Source organism: Coffea arabica, chromosome 3e (assembly GCF_036785885.1).
Source record: "Coffea arabica cultivar ET-39 chromosome 3e, Coffea Arabica ET-39 HiFi, whole genome shotgun sequence".
Classification (NCBI taxonomy): Eukaryota; Viridiplantae; Streptophyta; class Magnoliopsida; order Gentianales; family Rubiaceae; genus Coffea; species Coffea arabica.
This window is the reverse complement of record NC_092315.1, coordinates 20,586,510-20,613,407: the sequence shown is the minus strand read 5'-3', so window position 1 is coordinate 20,613,407 and position 26,898 is coordinate 20,586,510. Positions and strand designations below refer to the sequence as shown.

The following is a 26,898-nucleotide window of genomic DNA, read 5'->3' as shown; positions in this document are numbered from 1 at the left end:
AGAGTTGTACATCATTCTTTCATTACAATCAAATGCTCAATTAAATATCGTTACAAATATAAGAAATATATACAATATGTAATTTATGTGTCATCCATTTTCCTTTTGTTTTGGCATTTCAGTCAACTAAGTTTCAAATTAAACATTCACTTACAAAATTATTTGAATTATTCAATAAAATTATCATTGTACAGAGCATTAAAATTAAACCTATAAATCTTTACTATTGGAACATTAGATTTGAAATTTTGAATAAGAAGGGAAGACAACATAATCCAAAAGGAAGTTTTTTCAAATATTCTTAAAAGCGCTTTATATTGGTACTTACTTGCACTAATTGTAATCACTAATTACAACTCCCAGCTATAGCCATTTAAAGCTTACCTCGATAAGTCATGCAAAAATTTATCTAATTGGAGCTACGATCAAGTCATATAAAGAAACTAGAATTTTCAACTTCTTCCACTAATTTATGTTTTATGTATTATATATGTTTTGTTGTTCAATTGTGACTAATTTAATAAAGAGAAATTCTTCAGCTAAATAACACTTTTGTGCCAATGTGAAGCTAATTAATATTTTCTATTAATTGTTTTAAATTGCCTAAAATCACAAATTTGAGGATCACATTTTTCCTTGTCAAAATATTAGGAACAAAATTTACAAATAAACCAAAAAATTAGAGACCAAAACAACACTGCTGAGATCACTTTGTTGCTGAATGCTGATTTGGACTTTTGTTTAAGACTCCTGCTAAAGTGATCATTGACTCAAAAGTTTATGAAGGGAAGATTTGGTTATTCTATTCTTCATCTATGTCAATTTGATCTTCCTCATGGTCAACCACTATCTTGAAACTTGGGATTATTACAGTTCTCACTCCTTTTTGCCCAGTTCATGTTCCTCGCCATTTCTTTCCTGCAAACCACCCTCTCAGATCTATGGACAATTTAATGGAATAAGTTCTCTTCTAATGTTGCATGTAAGGAGTCTTCTTTTGGGCATCATCTATAGATAGTATACTGGCATTCTAGACACAGAAGCACAAAAAGAACAGAAACCGAAGAAAATACAGCATTAAAGCTCCAAAGGTAAAAACGAAACAGAAACTCAGAAATATGAAGATGTGAACCTTGTAATCGATGACTGATTAGACATACACATTAGGAAACAGCAAAATGACAGTATGTTTTAGAATTACAATCCAAATGGCTTGTGCAGTTTGGACTTCAAGAAGATTAGAAACAAAATTTGATATACAAGGAAACATCCCTCTCTCTCTTGCGAACAAAAACTTTGCCGGTCTCTTCATTTTCGTTGAGCGAAACTATCATCTAAACGCCTTGAACAATACTGTACAGCTAAAGAAACTAAATATTCTTTATATAAGCAAAACTGAGGGCAGAAAATTGTTTCCTGATTTTCTTTCCCTCTGATGGCTTTAACTTTCTACTGTTCTGTATATGAAACAGTACTCTGTAACAAAACAGACAAAAAAAGAGGTGAATTTCGTACTCAAGGAGATCTACCTTTTTGTACATTAATTAAAATTTTTTGTTAATAATGTTAGCGATGTCTGTTTATCTTTCCTCAAACAAACAATAATGATGTTTCCATGGAGAAGAAACAGATATACAAGTCTGCACATAAAAGCGGAGGGATTGGGCTAGTCCACAATCACAAAATCAAATTTCCGAAAAAAACACCTAAATCCTTTGATGGAAACTTCTGACCATGGGACATGACAAAGTATGATTAAAGTTATCATCGAACGTGCAACATAAAAATATTTGGCATCTGAAACTCTTTTAATTCTGAAAGGAAAAAAATTCGCACAAGTTCAGAGCTCAATTCCAAAAATGAGATTTGATTCATAAATGGAACTAAATGTGAATTTTCAAAGGAATTCTCCACCATCACTTGTCCCCCCTCTCAGCATGATGTAGGAACTCCATCTACTACATGTGTGAATCTTTCACCTCATCGTGGTGGAAATAAACATACCCAGTTAACCTAACGTACAATGATAGATTCCCAATCTGCTAGAAGATGTTCTATCGACTTGTCCATTTTGACTGAAATGCAGCTCTAATTAGAGTTAAAACTTAAAAATACAATGCATTGACTTCTAAAACAGCAAATGAGATGAGAATGGAACAGTCCAGATTAAATATCAGTAAATTATTCCCATCCTTCCGCATTAAATGGTCCAATTGGAATTCTTGGGTCTGAATGAAATTTTCTAAGAGTTCTATCTTCTATTGGTTTATTAAGCGGTTTTTGATGTGTATAAACAGGGGGAAAAAAGGAATAATAAGAAAGAAGATATATACAAATGTATTGGTACATGAACTATGCAGTATCTCTCAGTGGAATTGTTCAAGGCATCTACTTTTTGATAAACTCTGCAAGCCATCAATACTATTAAAGTATAGAATAAATACGATTCCTTTCAGAAAGACTGTTCAATTGAATTTTTCATTCATATGCATTAATGAAGGTGTGCTCCTATTCTCAGTTCTATTGTGCAAAAAAAAAAGGTTATGTGACGATATTGAAACTGAAACGCTTTAAAGTTTGTAAAAAAGCAAGCAAAAGCTCCAATAGGATTTGGGAAATCACTAGATGTTCAAACGTAAACTAACATGTCAGAAAGGCCATTTGTTCTTTCTTTTTATTTTCTTTTTCTCTCTTCTCCATGCCCTTATTTTAACCTATGATAGACAGCTTTCCCAGGAACAACATGGAGTAACAAACACATGGCTTGAAATGTTATGCTGCAGGAACTTAGGTTTCTAAAATAATGGCAAACATCTTGCAAACTTTATTGTACGAAAGAACTACGAACACTATGAAGTGGCTTTAAAAACCTGGTAGCAATGAGTTCAAGTAATCTGTTCTAGTTCCAGATGGATGGGTTTTTAAATTGAGTTGCCATTGCCTCAGAGAGAAACTTGACAAGTTCTTCTCTCGGAACTTCCTTCTCCTTCTTCAGCTCAAGATGCCGCACCTAGTAACAGAACCAAACGCTAAGCAACTTTTAAAGGACAATCCAAACTGGAAAAAAAAAAAAATATGAGGTGCTCTTCTCCTGGAATAAAGCATTTGAATGCGGGCTCTAGATTATGGCGCATGGGTGCTGCTAAAGGAGTCAAAAGTTGTAACACAAAAGCTCTAAATGGCTAATACTTACCCATAATAGATACATATAGTTGATTTAAAATGGTAAACATAATCTCAGAAAAGCTTTTAACTCCAACTATTCTTTTAAGGAATCTGGTAGTCTTAGTTTGGGCATTTCCTAGTCAGTATTTTATTCCAGTGGAGGTATTGTAGCACACTAAACGAGCTTAAATAACAGTGCAGTATGTCAATGTTAAGATTGTGTGAAACTAAGAAGAAATAATAACACCACTGGAAACCACAACAAAGATGGCTACTTTCCATTACAAGTTAAAAAATCCAGCTAATTGTGATTACTTCTCAAAGTTTGTACCGACTATGGGAAAGGATCAAGTTAACCAAGTAGATAAGTTGTCCTACCTTAACTGAATCTGTTTGGGATACACCACTGTCAGTGATGATCACAAGACATTTGATATCATGCTCGTTGGCATATTCATACTGTTCTGTGAGGCTTGGATCACATATGGGGACGAACTGAGTCTGATGTACAAGTATTTTTGAAGCCTGTTTCAGATTCTTAGATTCAAAGCACAATTCTTCTAATAAATCTCATTACTGACCTTGATATTCTGCTGCCATAGCTCAGCCACTAGTTCCATGCGCTCTACTAGTAAACCACCTCCTCCTCTTGAGCAAACAAGAACCTCGATACCAACATCATGTCTGCAAAATTTGGTAGATCAACATCAGATAATTAGTAGAAACAGAAACCAGTTATTTACTCCCTCTTGTCCATCTTTCAGCTTCCAACTCCATTAGAGAACTTTAGATGATGAAGTATATTACAATTATCTACTTGGAGTCAACAAAACTAGCATTGAAAACTTATAGAACATTCTACATTACCTCTTAATAAGATAGATGTGCATTTGAGCTAAAGAAATCAATCTTATATTTCAGGTATTTCTAGTGTTCAACATTTTGGGAAGTTAAATGAGAAGGAGAAAATGACAAGGGTTGGAGATAAATAGTGATTTTGTTAATCATCAAATATCATGGTCAATTTTCTCAAATCCCACTAAGAAGAAGAGAGCAAAAACACTACCTATAAATTTTCGTATCCATCATAGTACTATGCAACAAAATTGTCTCCAAAGCAAGACTAGTCCCAACTGCACCTGGAGGATTTGATTTCTGGGAACATTGAGACAGAAAGTCAAAAACACAAAACAGACTACAAAATATTGTATTTGAAGTGTAGTAACATATCTCTATCAATAATGGCAAACATATTTTACGATTATTACAATTATTTGATCTTTGTGATAAAAATGAAAAGCATAAGCCAAATGACATACACCACACTAATCAACAGAAATCAACTTATGCATCTTATCCGATCTTGAATGTATACTCTGATACAGACAGGAAAAGAAAGACAAACTCCCAGAAGCCCTTTCACTAATCTTAGCGACTGGAATTTAGATTACCACACAGACTAGCATTATGTAATAGTAAAATCAATTTGGCCATTGAAATATTTTTGCACAAAATATATGTTACCATAATTTTAAAGGAAACCAATGTACTTGTGAGAATCAATCAGGTTACCTATGAAAACCTAACAATTTCACCTTATCAGGTAGAACAGATGGTCTGGTAAAAAACTACACGCAACACGCACCTAATTGATCAGAAAAATCTTCCTCAGCAAAAGTACAATAAGCACTTCTGAACCATACTCCATTTCCTGATTATCGATCACTTTTCACAGATCAAAATTTCTATATTCTTTAACTTTATCTCCCAACATAATTTACACACAATTACTTTCTGGTGACAATTTATAGATGCTGATGCAGTAAACAGATGGCATAAGCAAGAAAAATTTCTCTAATTACTAAACTAAAACGTAAAGAGAACGAAATAATCCCATTTCAATCTCTTTGGACATCTGTCTTGTAATTCTCTGAAAAATACCACACATCAAATTCCTAGGACAATGGAGGAAAATAAAATCCTCTAAAAGACACAGCAGCCAATATAAATCCAAAAGATGTACCAAACCAAGCACATTGCTATCAAATTTTTATCCTTGCTGCTAAATCCCAAGATCAAATTTTGACAGAACCCGAGCAGGAACTGACAAGATCTCCTTAGCCGTGACCAATCATCTCTCTAAAATCTATTCCTTCACTTAAAAAGTTTAATCTCACGTCTTAAAGTGTTAGCCTTGAAATTGGTTTAACCAAAGAAAAAAGAAAAACAAAAGGTCAATTTAACCCCCAAAAAAAAAGCTTTAAATAGAAAAGAAGGTTTATAGCCTAATCACAATGCTAGAATATGATCGTTCAGGAAGAGAAGAATCAAGGAAATACAAGAAAACCTGTGACTTTGTCTAGCTCTACCTGTAACATTATTTGTGTGTCATACTTATTCCCAAAGATTTTAACACACTAAGTAGTTTGACACCTCCAAGAAACATATGCAAGAATATTCTTTCTATGAGATGTTTTAGGTACCAAATCTGAGAGACGAAACCTTGTCTAGACTTGCACTTCCTTACAACATCTCAACTGATTTCACTGGTAATTTTCATAGTCCATGTCCAGTCTCCTGACCATGAGATGTGTCCCACAATTCATTCAATCGTCTCAGTCACAGAACAGGGATTTCATACAAAGATTAATTAGTATTCAAAAAGGCGAGACCCTCTTTATGTGATTAAGACACAATATGCACCATGATTGTCATTCAATTGTTTTACTTTTCTTGCAGAATTGTCTATAGCAACAAAGTCCAGTATCAATTTAAACGCCTCAGTGTCACATCTGTCAACATGACTAACATTTGCACATGCCAACGGCGTGAAATTCATGCTACCCTACAAACATTTGAGACATTCATTCACTAGAAAATGGTGAGTTGCATAGCTAGGGAAACACCAACAGGTTTACCGGTATGACTCCCAAATGAGTAACAACCTCCAGCTGCTCTCCCAAGTGTAAACCTTAATTACTCAAACCTCCAACTGAGACTAGAAAAACCTGTCTGAAAACATCCTATAAATATCCATTTCTGGATCCCATAGTCAAAAAAGGAATTGCCAGCGAATGATGACTAGTCAGCATTGGCTAATGAATGAAGGACAAACAGAGAGATGGCAAGAGACTGGCGTGTAATATACATAATATCCAGTCCCTCATTTTCCAAAGGTAGGATACAACATATTCATCTGAGACCCTCAATCTGATTTCGAAGGCAGAAAAATCTTAACATCATTCCCAATCGGAACAAATACATATATGGTCTCATACTTAGGTTCTTCCACCAATTATTTAGCAATAATAAAATCTGGAGATCTTTTCCATTCCCTTTCACTTCGCTTTAGAAACTGGCAGGAGGGAATTGTGATATTTGTATTTTCATAACTTAAGAAAAGTAGAACTTCAACAACTCTTGTAGGCATGGAAAAATTGTTCAGGCAGAACATATAGTTAGAGAGATGGTTCATGCTTTTTTGAAATGATGTAAGAAGATGCAGAGAAGATAGGCAACTATTTGCAAAATGACCACCAAAGGCAGTATTTAATACTTGGACCACAGGCAAACCCAACAAGGTAAAGAAGCAGGGGGTAAGAGACCAGTACCCAAAAACCATTCAAAAGAGGTCTCTATACATAGATGATGTGTGCTTTTAGACTGCAGAAATTAGGCATGCCATTAAATTAGAAAACAATCATGGTTGGATTTACAGTTTTGAAAAATTCTAAGGATCATTATACAATATCAGAAAAGTTTGGAGTGTCACAGCTATCAAACAACCAAAATCAGTCGCTTCTTCTATTTCTTCTCCTCTTCTCTGGACAAAATTTCCTTTTTTCCTATCGTCTATTTCTTCTCCACTCCAGTTGCTAGTTCTTCAATTTCTCTCCTTTTCTCCGATCACTGTTTTCTTTCCTCATGCAAGACACACACAAAACATTGTCTGTTTTCTTTAGTGTCTTCCTATTATCTTCCCGACTAATACTGCTTTTCCTTTCTCTTCTCCTTTTGATTTCAGGCATTCCAAGTTTCAAAAGGCAACAGGCATCAGCCACAGAATCTCACAAAAAGAGACGTCAAATTTAGAAGAGAAAAGAAAACCAGAAAACTCAGTTATATCCAATTTCCACGCTTCCCCGATTACTGGTTTCTTGCCAAACATTTTTTGGTGCATACTTAGACCGAACGGTCAACAGGTTCCAGGTTAAATTGGTCCAAGTGGCCTGTCTAATTCGAGTTTTAAAATACTGACCAAAGGATACTAACAGCACTTTGATGAATCAAGGACCACCCAATGAGCTTTCTTGTAACATTCACTGCTCAGAATTTTGCAGCCTATAACTCCAATTTTGCTTACCAGAGAGGGGAGGCGTACAAGATATATGAAGATATCACAATATGCATCAGAAAACTATGTCAAGCACCACCTAAAACATCACCGCATATAATTTTGCTCAAGCAAATTAGAAGTCCATAACTCAAAAAAAAAATTGTTATAAGTCCATAGTGAAATCTATCTGAAAGCATAAGCAAAGTAAAACTTTATTGCAAGTGTCCTGATCACTTAACAATTACAAAGATGAAATAAGGAACAACAAAGCAAAATAAGTCACATACATATTCAAAATCGCCTGTATGATGAAGCAAGTAATCATAACGACCACCGACAGCAAGCAAGGTTCCTTCCACTAAAGATCCAAGACTCTTCCTCATATATATCTGCAACATGAAAATGATTGCTAGTCTTTTGGACCTTCCATAGAAAATGCTTCACATCCTCAGTAAATTCAAAATGTTGATATGTTCATAGAGGTTAGGCAAAAACAGAGGATGGAAACTAAAACCTGAATAAAAAGCATTCAAGGTTTTCTTAACATAAAATACTCCTTGTTAAAAAAAAAAATACTGCACTTGAAATGTATGTCATTTTGAAGCATGTAAGCAGTTGTTTGCACAGGCTTGACATGTCAGACTAAACATGAAGAATGCGCATATGATATGCATATCATAATCTACAGAGCTCTTATTTCTCCACCCAGGGTAGCCACTCAGACCAGACCAAAACATAACTATATCTGGGACAAGATCGAAGTCAAAGCACAGGTCAGTGGCTAGGTGCGGTGGCGGTTAGCATCTTGAATCCTACCAAGGTGCATACTGTAAGGATATGCTTTTGTCTTGCTGACATCTTGAATAAGTATTATAGCAGATTCAATAAATCAATACCACGTATTAAAAATTGGATCTAGCTCCATTTTTTCTCAAACCAAAATGGTCTTTGGAATTGAAGGTGCATAGTGTAAGGATATGCTTTGGTCTTGCTGACATCTTGAATAAGCATAATAGCAGATTCAATAAATCAATACCACGTATTAAAATTTGGATCTAGCTCCATTTTTTCTCAAATCAAAATGGTTTTTGACCATTTCCCAGTTGATTCTATTCCACTATAAATTTCCCAAAAAAAAAAATGCTAGTCTTGCCAATCACATAATGCTGTTTTCCTTCAAAAAAAAATCAAAAGTCACTGACAATTGTAAACATTCAGATTATGCCTGATTCAGTGTTTCATCATTAATTAAAAGTAATGCGTTGAACTAACTTCAGGATTCTAGGTTGAATCACTGATGACAAAGGGGCAAGATGGATGTAAAATAGGTAGCATGAATCCAAGAACTTGGGAATTATATCGGACGGGGCGTCCTACATCACTACAAAAGTGTATATGAAGGTCCTAACATTCTCCTCAGGAAAGAAAATTTTGATTTTGTCCAGTTGTTTGGTGATTCTTCCCAAGTGCAAGCATCATCAAAATTGCTCCACTGTCAGCTATGTATGAAAAACTAAATTTATTTCCAAAGATGATATAATTTTTCAATGAAAGCGCATTGTGAACTCCCTGTTCATGAGTAATAATGAATTTACTCTTGCATGAACTCTCTTTTGCCATTAAAAAAGAAGAGTTTATTGATCTATTGACAATTGTAATTCGATTACATAACAGATGTATTCTTTATTTCAATCCATTGCATTTGTGTTTTTTGGGTCATTGTCAAGATGCAACATGTAGCAATTTAGCAAATAGAGTTTCTAATAAAATCAATTAGGTATCCATTGGATTATTAACATAATAGATATTTCAACAACAGCATTTGAGTTATAACAACACCATTCAACATGTAACATTCTAAGAATAAAATTTGTATCCACTTACTTTTGTCCTACACAAATTTAAACTTCCACAATAGCCTTTGAGAAATAAAAAATATGATACAACTTTCTTTCTTCTATTTCTTCAATTTTTTTCATATTTCTCTTATAACTCAAAAGAACCATGATTTTCTAATTACAAAATCGAAATCCAGGAAAGAATGTGATAATCAGTTGTCATGTTTTCAGCATGCAGGTTCATTCTTTCCAAATGATTAAACACAAGATGATGAAGGTTTTCATGTTGGCACACCAAGGACAAATGTTGAATAACCAAATTTGTTGATGGTAAATGTGAATTTGTTGTCGTTAGTTTGACACAGCTGCTGGGAAATTAATGCTGACTGACGTAACTTCAGAATACAGAAAGAGGTTATGTTTAAATTGGCTATGCAACTAATAAAGCAGTTTGAGACTTCCCACAAAAGGAGTACAACTTGGCCAGAACCTCCCAGAACCTCCATTTGAGTCCAACAGGATGTACCAGTATTCTAGTCAAATCCCACCATTACCACAAAAGGAAAAAAATCCACAATCCTAGATTTTGACATAAAGTTCTATGTTTTAAGAATAATTACTTTTCTTAAACTCACCTATTTACCCAACAGTGAAATGTCTAGTCAAGTATTCCGATTACTCTCCTAAGCCATATTCCTTGGTCAACCAAACAAGGCCTAATAAACCGTATCTGAGACATGCATGATTTGAGTACCTGAAAAAAAATATTTCTGTGATAATTCTCAGTTGGAGGCATAAGTGCATCCACAAAGATATGTCTATCAAGCCTCCAAACCCTTAAATAGTTATAAAGCTCTGACAACTCATCGAGGGCCTTCCTTGTGGACTTACCTGCAACAGGTAAACAACTGGAATAAATGATAGGACTTATATAATCCAAAGTTATTACAGCATAGGAATCACAAACAACATACCAGCAGGAAGGGCACCTCTTAACCTGGGAAGAGCCTGATCTACAAGTCCGCAGAATCTAAGTCCAACAGTCTGCAATCTATTTACAACAGCTTCAGCAAGATTAAGTTCCTGGAAAGAAGGCTAGTGAGAAACTAGTTCAAGCTAAGTAGTGGAGAATGATTCTTGTCTGTATCCTGCCTTGTACATATTACAGCAAAACAATTTCTTCAAGATAGAAATAAGCAGCATGTTTGCACCCTTATAAAGCTAAAACCACAGACAGGCATGATAGCCTGTAGTTTGATATCCAGATCCATGAGAATTTTGCTGGTCTGGTCTAAATTTAAGAATGACCCTCAAGGAGAACTTGGGGTATGTCTACAATCAAGGCCTAGATCCTCATCAAGACCCAAAACATGCCTAAACCTACCATAATCTGAGTATACACATATACACAATTACTTAATCCTCAGTTTATTTACATGTCAGTTAGATAGGTGAAACCCTTCATTTGAAACTTCACTTACTGATACATCTGTTACTGTTAAAAAAAATATCATTTTTTCTCGAGTTAGTTTTCATTAACTAAAGATTTTTTCTTTCAGTAACACATAAATTTAGTTTCCTTGAGCCAAAAAAAAAAAACCGCAGAAAACGATATTCTATTTGAATTGTGAAATAACTTGGGGAAAATGAGGTCCAGAACGTTTCCAATACCTGTTGAAGCTGTCGTCTTATCACCACCCATTTAGATTTTCTTTCAGAAGATTGAGGGCGCAAAGATCCTAATAGAGACAGAAGCTTCACATTGAAAAAAGTAGGCATAATAAGAATATTGCATATCCAACATTATGCAGAAGCCAAATGATGAAAGTCTAATAAAGGCTACTTAAGACCAATACCTCAGCCACTTTCTGTCTATGCTCCGGCTCGATTCCGGCCCAAGACCAAATTGCTTCTAATAGATCTCCATGGTTCAAATGAATATCACATAATTCTGAATGAAAAAACTGACCAATAATGTCCATCGAGGCCTAAAGATTGGAAAAATGATGGAATCTTAAAAATGGGATTGTGGCAATTATAAGACAGACTTCAACAAAAACACTAATGAAAGAGAATATGATCATGCTAAATGCCTTATAAAGACTCCTCTTAGAGCAACATGTTTATATGAGGATAATTCTTTAAATTATAGTTTTTGTAAGCAGGCTCCATTTTACTTTCTGATCGAAGTTCTCATTGTCCTTCCAGTTTTCTTTTTAAGGCTCAATAGACATAAACTTTCCTTCCTGATTGATTATAGTTGATGTGGCTTCATTTAAAAGATGACCCAGGAAAAAATCGAAAGATTACCTATGAAGAAAAGAAAAGGTACAACTTTTAAAGAAAAACACTTCCAAAGATAAAAACAGAGAAGGATGATACTTTCAATGTCTCAACATATTAATGCAGCACCAAGAAGAAAGTGTGAGTTAGATAAAAATTCAGATTCTTAGTTATAATCTTAGGACAATTGAGGACACAAGATAGGAAGACATAAGAATTAAGAGGCAAAAAGAGGAGAGGAGATCACAGCAATTCCCTAATAAGATTCAACTCCAGAGCACAATTTAATCCCTTCCATACACTTCTAGAAAATTGAAGCAACACGTATGCCATATAAATAACATGACAAAAAAGAACAAAAGAGGCAGAGAGTCCTGCTTGATGAAACTAAGTATAGAATCTGAAGGCTGAATATACTGAAGTGAAACGTCTCTAATAGATCGTGCTATGACAAAAGTAGGTGAAAATGAGTGCGAGAAATAGCATGTATGGGAGAAAGTATGTGTTTGTACATGGAAAAGGGAGGCAAAGTGCTGGTAGGTGTCTGAGAGAGAAGGAGAGAGAGAGAGAGAGAGATAATGCAAGTGTGTGAGAAGAGAAGAGTATGTGCAGATGGAAGAAAGTAGCAGTAAAAACCAGTAAAGTTTGTGAGGTCAAAGGAAAAAATCTTAAAATCTATTTTAAGGAGTTGAATTAAGTTATCCCATGCAATCCAAAACAATTTGATACCATAAATTGGAACCCTACAGGATATTTCTACTGCATTGCATGTATTGAAGTATGCAGCAAACTAAGTTTCTAAGATTCTAAAGTTGTATTAAAAGAAAATAAAAATTGTGCTCTGGTGGTGGACTAGGGTTAAGGTGGACTGAAAGAGACAAAGGTCACAATCTTACCTGTATTTTTAAAAAATCACATTAAGTTATCCAATGCATGAATAATTGACAGCTCATAAGATAATCCTATGGCATTGACTATTGAAGTTCCAAAGCATGCTAAATTTCTATTACTCCCAAACTGAAGATTCTAAAAGTCATTAAAGAAACTAACCTAATACGGTGGTCTATAGGAGAATGGTTTCGCTCTACTCAAAAGACTACTGTCCAGGCACTGATGCAACCATGAAGAGCTTACCTTAATGATCTCTGCCTCCGTCAATGCTATCGCACCTCCAACAATGTCAAAGTCCGCCTATAAATAACAAAAGCCATTCAAATAAACCAGCATCCCCGTGCTAGCATAAGATAGGTTATCATATACTTGGTTGACTGGTTATCAGTAGAATGTTAACAAAAGTTATGCAAGGAAAACCTGAAGATACCGATTTGGTGGTGAATGACCAATTGCTCTTCGATATACATACGATATTTCATACCGTTTGAAGAAGGATTTCTGCAGCAGACAATAATTCATATTATTTGCACTAATTGACAACCAAATGCCATAGCAAAGAAATTGTAGTGTTAGTACTTATTTGGGCACCCAAAGGTAGTGAAACAGAATAGCAGTAGAGGCCAGTTTAAAAGTCCCACCAGACAATGAGCAATAAGAACTATTAAAATTTTAAAAAAATGAATTTTCTAAAATCAGAAAAGCTAAAACTTCAAGCAGTCATTTTCAAAAATTATTTCAGTAATTTTGACAGATAGCAAATTCCATTACTGAACTGGCTCATAGTCCATCAAACATAACAATCTGGCAAGATGGAAACATAATATGTGGATTGCAGTTACTTAGCACAACAAAATTCAGAACAATAGTCAGAAGATTCGTCAACTCACATCTAAAATACTTCAACTCAATTTCTTAGAACTATTATGAATGCTACTTACTAAAAACAGGAGAAAGAAAAGAATAATAGCCCTCATATAAAAAGAATTATCGAAAACCACGGTCAATAAATATGAAAACCCAAGAGCCCAACAGAGAATCCCAAATAGACCCCCCATTCCCCTTGGAAGATGTATGTTCAGCTGACAACTTTCATCTCACCGGCACCACATAAAAGAATTGACCAAAGACCTCTACGTGTTGAGATATCACAACATTATTCTTATCTTCAGGAAACCATTAATCAATATGCATATATAGTAAACAAACAGGCAATGCAACATGCTGACCAAAAAACTGATTAGTAAAAGAAAGAGTTCAACATGTAGAAAAAAAGCAGCACATAAGCCACTGGCAAAAGAAGTTGGAAAGCAAATCATATACCTGATTGGCAATTATCCAGTTGGCAAAAGGTAAGCGAAGCTCATGACAAAGCTCAACCATGTCTCCTCCATTGGTCAAAAGTTTCACAGTATTCCTTTCCAAGTCAAGAATAACTAAATTATCAAAAAAAAAAAAAAAACAAAAAAGCAGCAGAACATGCAAAATGAGATAATTTTGGGAACAATAACAAAATAAGATACAAAGACTGGACAAGGGGAAACCTATTTAGCTGTCGAGAATCAGCCAACATGTGCATTGGTATAACCTCTAGATGCTTTGCACAATGTTGTCTAAACACTCCAGCAGCCACCTCCAATACATGATCACGGTTACTGGTATCAACATCCGAAAATAGGACAGATGAGATATCACCTCCAAGCAATTTCAATCTCTCAACACTCTCATGTTCCTTTGTGCTCAAAAGCTCCTCATCAAAAATAGCATTTACAATTTTGTCATACACACCAGTGTCTTCAGAGGTATGAATTGTTCGGAGAATATCTGCATTTGAAGAGATGAATATCCTTAATTTAATCATGATATACAATAGATTAAGGAAGCAAAGCTTTAGGAAATGATTTTTAGCTTCCTCATACGTTTAAAACAATACAAAAATAAATAATCAGGCCAAAGTTGAACTATTTACTTTTTAAAACTAACATACGTATGGAGAGGGGGGGGGGAGGGGGAGAGAGAGAGAGAACCATCAAACAAAACCAGGTTAAAAAAATGTACAATAACTAAACCAAAAGGTTTTCCAAAAAGGAAAATGCAGACCAGGTAATCTAAATGCCGAAATCAGTAAATACATCATAAATGAGAGAAGTCGGAACACTACTTCACCACTATATGGGCCATAGGCTTTCATCAAGCACATCATCCTAAAGTAACAGGGCAGGACAAGGGCTTGAAATCTTTTGACCTAAAATCTGAAGTAAACACTCAATCAGCAATTAATCAGTCACAATCCATAAAACTAAGATGACATGGACCAAGAGAGACTGCTAGACAACCATGTTGAGAGTAAAAGCCATCAATTCAACTCATACTCCCCATAGTCGAAGCAAAAGAAAGGCAGCAGCAAAGAAGCACAAAAGCCTAAAGTTTGACTTAAATGTGATGCAGAATATGAGTAGCTTCTAATTTGACTTTCCAAACACAGAAAAAAATTGCTTCAGAATGACTCAGTTTGTGACATAATAATATGAGTAAGTTTGTGACATAATAATATGAGTAACTCAGATTGAGACTTTCTAAGCTTCCCACCTTAATCTGAACTATTACATGTCTAAATCTTAAAAAACTACTAAACATTCTTTTACTTCAACGGGGACAACTAATGTATGGGCATCAACATTTATGCACATATTAGTTCTCGTAATTGATTCCACATGCTACATGGAAGTATCAAACATTGTCAAGGACTCACTATCCAAAAGCTCATATTCCATTCGGGGAGGAAAAGCGTGCTGAAGAAGTTCTGCAGCTGACGGACGTTCAGATGGACTTGGTGACATCAGAAGTCTTAACAAAGACGCCTGTTCTGGGAAATCAGCTAGCCAAGCAGAAGGAAGCTCTCCCTTCTGTTTCAAATCAGAAAGGACAATGTGCCTTTCCATTGCTGTGTCAAAAGGGTGCCAGAGCTCGAAAAATACAACTCCTAGACTATACATGTCAGCCTGCAGAAACAAGGTAATTGAGCGAGGAATCTACAGGAGTAGTAGTTACTGCTACAAAATTAAACTTGTTCAAAAACCAAAAATACCTTCTCATTTATCTTTGGCCACCCTTGCTCTATTTCAGGTGCAGTGTAGAAATATGTGCCAACTTGGCCAGTACCATCAACTGAAACTCCAACTGTTTCTGTGGCATCAACATCCTGCTCCACTTGCTCCAACTTCAAGAACTTGGCTGAAATGGAAAAGAATACAGCGATATGTGCCTTTTATTGTCTCCCTCTTGATAGCAAATAAATTTCTGTACTGATAATTTTAGCCACAAATCAAGCAGGAAACATCCATACAGAGTATGGTAATCCTACAAATGCCCCACCAATCCACCAAATGCCCCACCAATATTAAGTATATCCTAGATATTCGCGTATCCCAGCGTATAGTAATCCTACAAACGCCCCACCAAAAATCAAAGTATATCCTAAATATTTGCATATCCCAGACTATGACATTCACAATCCCATCATTTCCTAAGGACTGGAGTATCCCTAAGAAAATGCCAAAAAAATAAAAATAGAAAAGATGACAGTTCAAAGGATAGATCTAACCCGAAAAAAGAAAAAAGAGTAAATGTCTAGTTCACAGCAATTATCTGCGGCATGCACAAACCTCTCACTAGCAAGAGGGAACAGATAATCTAGACAAGATACAAGCCTAGTCATAAATATTTCATAACTTGTAATCTTGATGGAACATCAATGCGAATCAAGATACAAAGGTATATTTAGTAATCTCATCCATTGAAACAACCAATTGTGTGACTTGATGAAATTACCAATCATAAGCCAAAAAGTACTATTTACATTTTTTCTGTGCAAGTATTAAGAGTACTATGAACATTCAATCCCCTAGCATTTTTGGTGCATATTCCACTTGCATGCAATGAACTACGATCAACATAATTTTAGATTCTCCCATTCAGCAAAAAGAATCCAGGAAGCCTTTAAGAAGAAAAAAATGAATCCAACACTGCAAAAAGTGGACATTTCATTTTGGGGTACTTGATGCTAAAGCAAAGACAAGTAACTCATGTGCATAAAAATAAGTTCAATCTAGTAGAAACTAGAGAAGTTTCTCACCAAGACCAAAATCTCCAATTTTAATGTCATTGCGAGCATCAGAAAAGATGTTATTAGGAGTCAAGTCACGATGAATTATTCCTTGGGCATGTATGTGTGCCAGGCCTTCAACAATTTGGCGAAACAGATGCCAGGCAAGCTCCTTATCAAATTGATTATATTGATTATAAGATTCGAACATTTGGCGCAGTGTCCTGTAAAACATGGACATTAAATTAGTTACGTGAAACCATTTAAAAGAAAAGAATAAAAATGTCATTAATTATGCAACTGCAAAATATATCTACAACCAAAGATGGTTGTTTGACATTGTTGAGGATGCATAACACAGAAGCAATATAATTATCAATAACTATCAATAGCTAAAGAAATACGTGAGACGGAAGCATAAAACTAAAGAATTCTATAATGGCATCATAGTTAAAGAAAACTTAAGAAGTTACAGCACCTCAAAATAAAGGAGAAACTATTTGGACAGTTACCCTTTATCTACATAATTTCTTCAAAGCTCCCTGTACTATAACTAAATCTAGTCAAGAAAAGCGCAAAAAGAAAAAAGACTTCATGAAAGTATATATGAAAAGATATCTTCGACTCTGAGCAGTTGTATTTTTCAAATGTAAGCAGATCCACTTATTTCCTTTTACAATTCATTCTTGGGATAGAACATCTGTAAGGTAAAGGTGATATGTTGTGCAAGCATCATATTGTTGATGATAAAATTCTAATAGTCTTAGATAGAATGTGACAAGCACCCAGTGCCCCCACCAACGTAACTGTAATCATTTTCCTTTGAAAGCCTCATATTAGGCAATCAATAACAGTGAAAATCGGCTATTATAGAACAAGAACATGGAAAGCTTATGAGGTTCAATTAAATAATGATTTCATGTGTTTACTTTCTTTTTCTGATCGACCTACATAAAGGTTCTTTGCTTCATAAAGATCCATAAAACTCGAGACTTTTTTCCTCATAGGTTGACGATATGCCTTCAGGCTTCTCCTGATCCACTTTGTCTGAAATGAACTTAGAATTTACAATACCTCAAGCAAAGGAGCTATGTCAACTAAAACTTGCAAGAAAACTCCTAAATTACATTTTAAAAAAAATGACCTGCTAGATTTTTCACCCAAAAAATAAATAAATATAAAAAAAGAAAGGAAGTTACTATTAAGAGAGAGCAAAAAATTTTTTATTCATAAGTGAAGGGGAGATTAGTATGACAGAAGCCAGATTTTAGATTCATGATTCCACCCCCTCCCCCTCCTCCTCCCCCAATTCCAGAAGGAATAAAAAAGAAAAGAATACTTTGCTCCTGTCAGTGATAGCACTGATTGATTGCCCCTAAGCATGTGTTGATGTGCTATCCCCTTCATTTCCTTTTCCTAAATTTACAGGTAAAACGGAAGAGAAGCATAACCTGGGGCAGTATTCCATTTGAATGTACAAGTAAGTCGAATCAAGCTTAGTTTCCAGCCCAAAAATATCAGATGAGCTTCCATCCATGTAGCTGAAAGTGGAGCTCATGGTGGCTTTTGAGCCCTGGGTTGCATCACCAAAAGAACCAGCAATTCCTGTTTCAAACCATGCCTGAAATATTTTAATTAATTTTTAATCACCACTAGAACAATCAAATACAATGAAGATCTTTTAGAACTTGATAACTTGTTCAATTAAATAAAAGTTTCCAAAACCATATACTATAGACTCCTACAAATCACAGAATAAAACACCTCTCATGAATAGATAAGGAGATAAAAAAAAGTTCAAACTGCAAAAGTACCTGGTAGTAACGCACAACATGGTGATGCTGCAACCGTGACAGAGTAGCAACTTCCCTGAAGTTTTAAGAATATTTAATAAGAGAAAAACAAATGGTTGCACCAGACAACATAAGCAGCATACTCATTTAGTAAGAAAACCACAAGGTACACCCACAGTACGATTATTAAATCTACATCCAACAAAGGATTGGATCACAAAGAATATAAAAAAGCAAATGGGAGATCCCATGCACTTTTTACCAAAAAATAAAAACAATATACAACAACTCCAAGTAGAAAAAGTGTCAAGACAGTTGATCAAAAGCACAAGATTGAGGCAATAAATGCTAACCAAATGGCTTCAAAATGTAACCTTAAGTTAGAATACCAGCATCATGACTCTAAGCTTATGCAGACCAATATGATATCAAAAAGAAACTTATCATCCTTACTTTTGCTCCCTAGCAAAGTTCTTTATTTCTTTTTTCTCCTTTTTCTGGTCAGCAATCTAAAGATGATGAAGACAATCTGGGTCAGCATAAAACGTTGCTTCAACACAGCAGAAATTCACAGATTCTGCCATTAAACACCCATTTACTTTTTCTTTCCAAGTAAATCGTCGAAAGTTAAAGCAGGCACGGAAAAAATCAAAGGTCACTTATCTACATTCCTGCTTTGCATCGTAGTCCACCTTTATTTGATGTAAAATTTCAAATAGTAAACAAAATTTACAGGAACCAACTCCATTATATGTTTTGAATATCAACTATAATGTATTATATCCCATAGGGATACAAGCTTTAGATGCAAAATCTCCAGAATCTTCTATGCAAGTGGAGAACAAAAATCAAATCTAAAACAAACAATGACATGAAAACAAGGGCTGTAGTGCATGAAACCTATGGAAGCCATTGGCTCCTTTGAATCATAGCACGCATTATAACATTTTTAAAGCACTTCAAATATTTATTCTAAGGCATGAAATATTAGGATACTCCTTTCAATACATTACATTCTTTTGGTGTACTAGTACACCATGGGAGCTCTAGTTTTCTGTTAGAATTCATGCCATTAATAGGATTACACCTTACATCTATGCCAATTTTCAAGAACTGAAACAGGGGTCTTCGGATGCAAAAAAAAAAAAAAAGTTTGGCAAAATTGTTGTTCAACAGCAGCAGAAAATAAACAGTTTCAGGGTTGCTCGATACGCAATTCAGGTGAGATTCAAGGAATCCTGAGGCTGCTTTCAATAGCCAAAAGAAGATCAAAACATTAATTGGTTGCACTAAAATCAAGAAAATAATTCAGCCTCTAGAAGTTCCATAGGCTACACAGACATAGACTTGAAGGCTCCCAAGAGCTGATTCTGCTACTAAAAAACTTCGCTTTATCAGAAACCATAACAAATGCCTAAGAAACCAATTATAAGTAACCTAACCAGCCACAAACCATAAGTTTATTCTAACACTCATAAAAAAAATGCTTTTTTGAAACTAAAAGAATATATCATAAAATCACCAAAAGGACCACTGACCATAAAAACAAACAAACTAATATGTACTGGATTGTTACTCAAGCCTGAACTATGACATTGACCATGACTATAAGCTATTCAAAAGCTTCTATAAAGGCTTTAATCATATACATTAGAATGCACATATTTGTTCATCCCAAAACAAAATTCAATTTGCAGAGGAACCAATATTTTTACTGAAAATTCATTACTTGCCAACTTCTGTATTTTCAGGGTTACACTTAGGTAGCAAAGACTAAGAATAGAGAAGTGAGGACATAAAAGTGATCCTTTCAACCTCCAGAAGTGGATAGAAACTTTGTCACAGAAGGTAGAACATTAACAAAGGAATAAGAGTGTTTAATACCATCTGATGATTTTGAGCAACAGGAAAATAAAAATATACAGGAGCAGATGGTAACCTCAATATGCGATCATTTATAGGCAGGCTCTTGTCCTTCAAGCGTATTTTCTTGACAGCATATTGCCTGCCATCTATCTTATTTTTACACAGCACAACATGACCAAATCCTCCATGACCTGCTAGGAAAAGGAGATATGGTCAAAGAAATACCAAGATGCCACATTAGAGAACTGAGAAAGACAAGGGTGCAAATGCAAATCAGACAAGTCCTAGCAATGAATGCCACAGATAAAGAACTGGGGGTTCATATGTTTTTCTTCCCAAAAGAAATACAAAAAGGCCTCGTAAAGCAACAGCATAAGCGAGAGAAATGGAACATTACTAGTGAATCATGTTGCCAATGCTGAATCTTTACTCAATAAAAATGTCCAATTAGATGAGCAAGTCAGGATTTAAACAGATACATCGTACTGAACAGCTTTACAACGGGATGCAATGGGGCTGACATGAGAACAAGAACAACTGGTCATAGGATATTCACAAATTCATCACCCTTTCGCCCTGAGGCTATATGGGTTCTTCTCACCAACCTAAGGGTCTGTTCTTGTTCACTCAGAGCTTCTCTCGAAGCTATGCCCAAAGTATATACTGACAAAATTATTTTTAAAAAAAATTCTTGGAGAAACGGCATACATCAAGAGGCACCAGAGTGCAATCGCAAACAATATGAAACTCAAAGATAAAAGCATCCAATCGAAATTCAACAAACCGAAGAGCATATTTTCTTGTCAAAGTTTTAAAAGAAAACCTATTCAGACAAAAGCGTCCAAACGAATGCTTTGCAAGATAATTAGTAAAAATCAAAAGTGAAACCAGGTAAGGTCAACTTGTTCTTTTACAGTAGAGTAGATCATAAACGTTAAATATTTTATTGCCACTTTAAAGCTAAGATGAATAGGCTCCACTTTTACCAAACACAAACCAAGTGCCACTTTCATTTGACTCAATTAAATACCACAACAAAATGAACACAAGGCACTGTAGCAAACCTTCCAATCCTGGATTGCAACAATCTAAATACCTTTACCATTTCCATTTTAAAAGGCTCAACAAAATATCAATGTACCAGGAAGTAAATTAAATAGCCTACTCTCTCCTAAGGAACAAAGACCATGTTGCAATGAGAATGTTGGTCAACACATTCCTTTAACTTATTCAGATATCCATCACTGTGGATTGAGTAAAGTAAGATGGATGCACACCAAGGGGCTGGAGTTCCTCAAAATCACTTAGATAACGGGAACTTGACGTGGATGAAGAATTCTGTCCTTCAAAATCAGAAGCAGTTCTCCAAAACTGAGAGATCTTTGATGAGACCTATAGCAAGGAATTTGGCAAGGTATAAGTCAATAACATGGAATTCAGCTTCTGTTAGTATAAGATGGACATCAAAAGAGTAGTTTACTAACCCTATGCTGAGCGAAAACATGATTAAAAGCCTTCTCAAAAACTGGAGATGGTTCAATTGTCAGATCACGCACATGCTCAGATACGATCTAAAACAGCACAAGATGGCCATTATGAGATAAACAGATAGTCCCTAGTTAAGGTAAATTAATTAACACATAGACAAAGAGCAACCTCATTATCAGCTCAGCAGAAGAACGAATACATACCCCTAGGTTGTACAGCTCTGATGTGATTTGCACCAAAGCATCACCTAGAGGCCCTTTGGGTGCGCAAACAAGGCGAAGTAGGTGAACCTAACGGAGAATGAGTTTAATGCACAAGTACAATTGAACTTCACAGGCAGCACAGTGAGAATTAGAAAGAAGCCCACCATAATTAAATCTGTTCTCATAGTCTGAGATAATTGGTGATTGATAACAGATTTTGAAGACACTGAATCTGAAGGTTCTATTAATTGATCTTCATCAGTTGTTTCTGTTAGATTCTCCTCCACAAAAATATCCTGTAACATAAGAAAACAACATATCCAGATAAATGTGTATTTAATGTATCTAGTGCTATATTATACAGAAAGGAAAGATAAAGTTCAGATCAGGAAAAAAAAAGGAAAAAAAAAAGACAGAAAAAATTATATGGCAGAACAAAACCTAACATGTATTTGGCATCCATCTTGAAGGAAAAGATATTCACCAATACCTTTATGTTACCAACACTACCACTTTTGACTGTTCCACAAGATAGAGTTGTACTTGAATCAGTACTCTTGATCTCATCCTCACTCTCCTCTTTAACAGTGACTAGTTTCAATGCAGGGTTTTGCGCAAATTCTTGCTTAGCACCCTGAAGTTCCACTGACTTCTTCCCAATTTTGTTATCTGCATTCTGATGTCCAACTTTGGAATGCTCGAAGGTATTAGAAGATACTTTAGTTTTTAGACCAGAGTTTTGTTCCATTCCCAGGCTCCAATGCCATGATTCCCCACAACCACTAAAAAGATCTATATAACCATATACAAAAGGTCCTTTACAAGAGTACATCATGATTCTGGAAACTGCCAAATCCTTGCGAGATAGCAAGGTACTCCTGTCCGTGGCTTGGGATATAGCCTGAAAAGAAGCCAAAGCACATAAGAGTCAACCATGCATTATGTCAGACAGACTTTGCAATGATAAAGCAGCTTTCTGCAAACATCATAATACATCTTTCTGACAAAAACATGGTGAACATGCAGTGGATACATCAAGGCAGCAAATTAAGTGACCACGAAGGAAGCATTCTAGCAATAGCCCTTATACAATATCTCCATGCATTAAGTAGACTTTACCGGTCCTACTCAGAGACAAAATCAGGTAAAGGAATCTATTACCAAGGAAAGAACTCAAACATCCCACTCTTTATCGGGCTAGTGGATTTTGAAGGAAAGGTGTTATCTGACCATATGCAACAAAGCTAGTGCAAACATGCTGAATTATACATAACATCAGGCTTTAGACTAAATGATGCATATGCCATGTAGCTTTTACCAGTATGAAATTGAGCATGGCATAATTGGACTGCAATACTTAAATGTGGATCCCGACTCCCTTCTCCTCTCCTTTTCAAATAAAAGGGACCTAAGAGGCAAGAGACATAAGGTATGGTAACCTAGATGGTGAGGACCTTGAATGAGCAAAGAGAGAAATAGAAATAATAATTATTCTTTCTACATTTCCTAGCACATGCCATTACCTGCACTAAGAAAACATTCCATGTAGAAAAGCTAATCATCTAGTACTCAGAGGATGGCCCCAAACAAAAAAAAAAAAAATCTTACACAGTTGAATCCTACATCTATTTCACAATGAATAAGAAATATTTGAATCCCTAAAGATCTCCTTCGAAGTTCATAAGATTAAAAGTTATATTTAGGAAGAATACAAATCTTCAATTATTATCTTTCGACTGTTATAAGAAAATTAATGAATTCATTGCAAAACAGGATCATTAAAGGCCTCTTTTCTCTATTGCTAGTTCCTCGAATAACCAACATAATGTCTTCTCCACCATTCAGGAGTCTGATACATAGCAGAGTAACGTTATTGAGCTTGCCACAAGACACGAATACCTTCCTATGTCTTTTTAAATCTAAATTCAGGAAGTCATGCATTTCTCGTGCTTTATGATAGCTGCAAATTGATCAATGCTAAGGCTTACAGATTCACGTGATTCTGCTTGAGGAACAACTTCAGACAAAAATTCTTGAGCAGCCTCCACCAAATTGTAAATCATTACACGCCCTTCACGAGCATTAGAATTTGCCTGGGAATATTGTAAATTCACGGAATGAAAAGAACATAAAATGACATTAATAATAACAGAACCAATGTTTAATGATAGCAACGCTTTTATAACAATATAATTGAAATAACAATCACTGGATCAAGTACATAAATTAACAGCATGTCATAGCCAAAGACTTGTTAACAAAAAGTAGAAAGAAAGCAAAACTTTACTGGAGAGCATCACAGCATCAAAAACTGTGGCACCAGCTAAAACATGCTATTCTAGAACAATCTCATAAACCATTTCCAGTGCTTAGAAAAATTATTCAGGAGAAAGAAAGTATAAGCCGTGATGTTTTGGGATGTTACATAAATATCCTAACATATCTGGCTAGAATAAAACTTCAATGGCCCAGAGCATGAGAGAACAATAGTAAGATTTTCCTACTTTTCAAAGATGAGGGGATACAGGGAAACCACTTCTTTGAATATTCCCTCCCCCCCCCCTCTCTCTCTCTCTCTCAAAAGTTAAGAACAGGAGTAAAAAATCCAACAGAATTTTCCCACATTAAGGATGATGATTCATTACTTGAACAGAAAAAAAGCTGATTTTGATCAACCATATGTCTCAGCAAAAAGGATTCACAATACTACATGCAGAATGACTTAAAAAAATTCCTCCAAACAACACCTATCATGAATCGTGAAAGGAATGCTTCTGAACAGGTATGCATCTTACTTGATCATGAAGCAAGGACAGAAGATTGTCCGCATCTACCACTGATAATCCTTTCTCAGGAATTATACGCAACTTTGGGCATTTGTTGGGGTAGCCAGATAAAAACCTTATAAATGGATGACGAGTCATTAGTGAAGAGAGATTATGTTTTCTGCTTTTCATCTTTTCTTTCAATTGTGTTTTTGTGAATTTCTGTTTGGTAGTGAATATAAAAGAACCAATGCTATATCATAACCTAGTGCATGAGCTGACTAACCTTACAGAAAGAAGAGCAGAAATATCTGATTCATCATATCCTGTATCCTTTGAGTATGGCCTGTCATTTGAATCCACAATCACTTCATGCAAAAGACAGTGAAGATGCCAAACACAAGTACGATAGATATTCTTCATATACATAACCTGAGCTTAATCTGAATTTGTGGTGGTGATCCGGAAACAACTTCACACTCATCTTGAAATATAGCACACCTTGTCAGTCCATGAAACAGTCACTCAAACTGATGTAGAAACTTTAAGCATAAAATTCTTCTAAAAGGTTGTCATGCATCAGTTGTCAGATAGCTGCCAGAGGTCACACCTCCAAGAATTCTAGTGAAAAAGACACATCTCCATGCGCATACTTACAACACACCTGACTGGTATGGAGATTAAAAACTTACTGCCACTAAACTGCTTCAGCCATAGGCAACTTATGTCACAAACAATTGAAGTACCATACATTTGTTGCTGTAAATATGTTTCTAAGAACCTGAAAGGTTAGGATTAATGGAACATGGCTGCATGTCAATCCTAGTTGGTTGTGCTTATTTGCGTTTAAAAATCACAATCTTCTTAAAAAAGTACTAGCTATAGCTATGCATAAAGAGTTTCTATTAGGTATAACAACCGCTTTTGCATTCAACTTCCACAATTAAGCACCAAATATGATCATTGTCAAAGGTTAATAGTATGCTATTATTCAGGTTACAACAATTATTCCAGATACTAAAAGTAATTTTGGATTTCGGACAACCAAGATAACTAATCCAAATCACTTATTTACCATGTTCCAGAAGTAAAATTCCTGTTGTGATTCACTAGGGTGTAAACTGTTACTGGTAATTATTCTACCTCGTAAGGGTTTCATCATGCCACTAGCATGAAAGCGAGAAAACTGTGAGCAGCAACGACAATGGCACCAGGCCTTACCTTACCATACTACTTGTGCAAACTATAAGCCGGCAAGTTTGCACAAAGTACGTAGACAGTAATCTTCAACTAGTACTCCAAGAACTCCAAAATTACATGCATACATTACTTTCCTAATATCCTAGACATTCTACCTCTAACAAGAAAAGCAGCAATTAATCCAGCAATTATAAAAACCTGAAATCCTCAATTGAATAACCAACAAGTTTCTCAATTTCTACTGGAAATGAACCCGAATATATCAAATATTACTACTACAAAAGTCGTCGCAAAATAAAAATTTTAAAAACCCAAAAAATCAAAAAGAATCATACAAGAGGCACATAAAGAAATGAATTGACATACAATGCGGTGATTTCTTCACCAATAAGCTCGGAATTATCAGCAGCAAGAGAATTGTGATCCTTTGATGGAGCCCTTCGGGCGCCTCCGCGCTTCTTCTTTTTCTTCGAACTATGCCCCATTTCTTCTTCTTCAGTTATCAGCCAGTCTATTATTCATCACAAGCGCAGCAGCAAATTCTTTACTGTATTTACCATTTTTCGGTGTTGTGAGTTTGATTGATGATGAATTTGATGAAGACAAGGTCGCGGAGGTGGTATGGCGGTGGACGGCTTCTGGCGGGCGCTACGGTTTCAGGCCTTTTGCCGAGAGTGACGTAGTTGAGCAAAATACTGAGGAAATTAAATAGTTCCGATATATTAAATACTGAGGAAATTATCCAAGGGAAGGCCCTAAGTGCGCATATGCTGAGTTGCGCAAAGGTAATGACATGACCTCCTGCAGTAACAGTAGACTAAGTTCGGAGCCTAGCTTCAAGGCCAGAGTGGAAAATGGGCATGTAATTGAACCGGGACTCGCTAAGAATAACGGGCCTGTTTGGAGCCTGAGGGCCTGTTTGGAATCTTGATTTTTTATCAAATTTGTATAAAACTAGTTTTTTA

At 35.5% G+C, this 26,898-nt stretch overlaps 1 protein-coding gene across 6 annotated transcripts; it reads right to left on the bottom strand.

The window, feature by feature from the left end:
- Nucleotides 1–1,119: 1,119 nt before the first annotated feature.
- On the bottom strand, nt 1,120–26,780 carry LOC113737448 (eIF-2-alpha kinase GCN2-like). 6 transcript variants are annotated; one of them, XM_072083305.1, is made up of 30 exons: nt 26,300–26,779; nt 25,166–25,234; nt 25,020–25,079; nt 24,764–24,869; nt 23,957–24,061; nt 22,459–22,869; nt 22,133–22,264; nt 21,969–22,055; nt 21,762–21,848; nt 21,555–21,669; nt 20,351–20,468; nt 18,433–18,487; nt 18,070–18,239; nt 16,649–16,842; nt 15,602–15,747; nt 15,266–15,515; nt 14,058–14,337; nt 13,837–13,930; nt 12,934–13,014; nt 12,757–12,813; nt 11,196–11,327; nt 11,011–11,094; nt 10,314–10,422; nt 10,094–10,230; nt 7,789–7,890; nt 4,232–4,320; nt 3,747–3,849; nt 3,544–3,666; nt 2,871–3,010; nt 1,120–1,476 (listed from the first exon to the last, which is right to left on the bottom strand). In XM_072083305.1, exons 1-29 carry the CDS (start codon nt 26,416–26,418, stop codon nt 2,900–2,902), a joined length of 3,726 nt encoding a protein of 1,241 aa, XP_071939406.1. In that variant the 5' UTR covers nt 26,419–26,779; the 3' UTR covers nt 1,120–1,476; nt 2,871–2,899. The 6 variants fall into 6 exon arrangements, with proteins under 6 accessions (XP_071939406.1, XP_071939409.1, XP_071939405.1 ...); XM_072083308.1 differs by having other exon boundaries at nt 25,166–25,217; nt 26,300–26,778; XM_072083304.1 differs by having other exon boundaries at nt 1,120–3,010.
- Between the last annotated feature and the right edge of the window lie 118 nt (nt 26,781–26,898).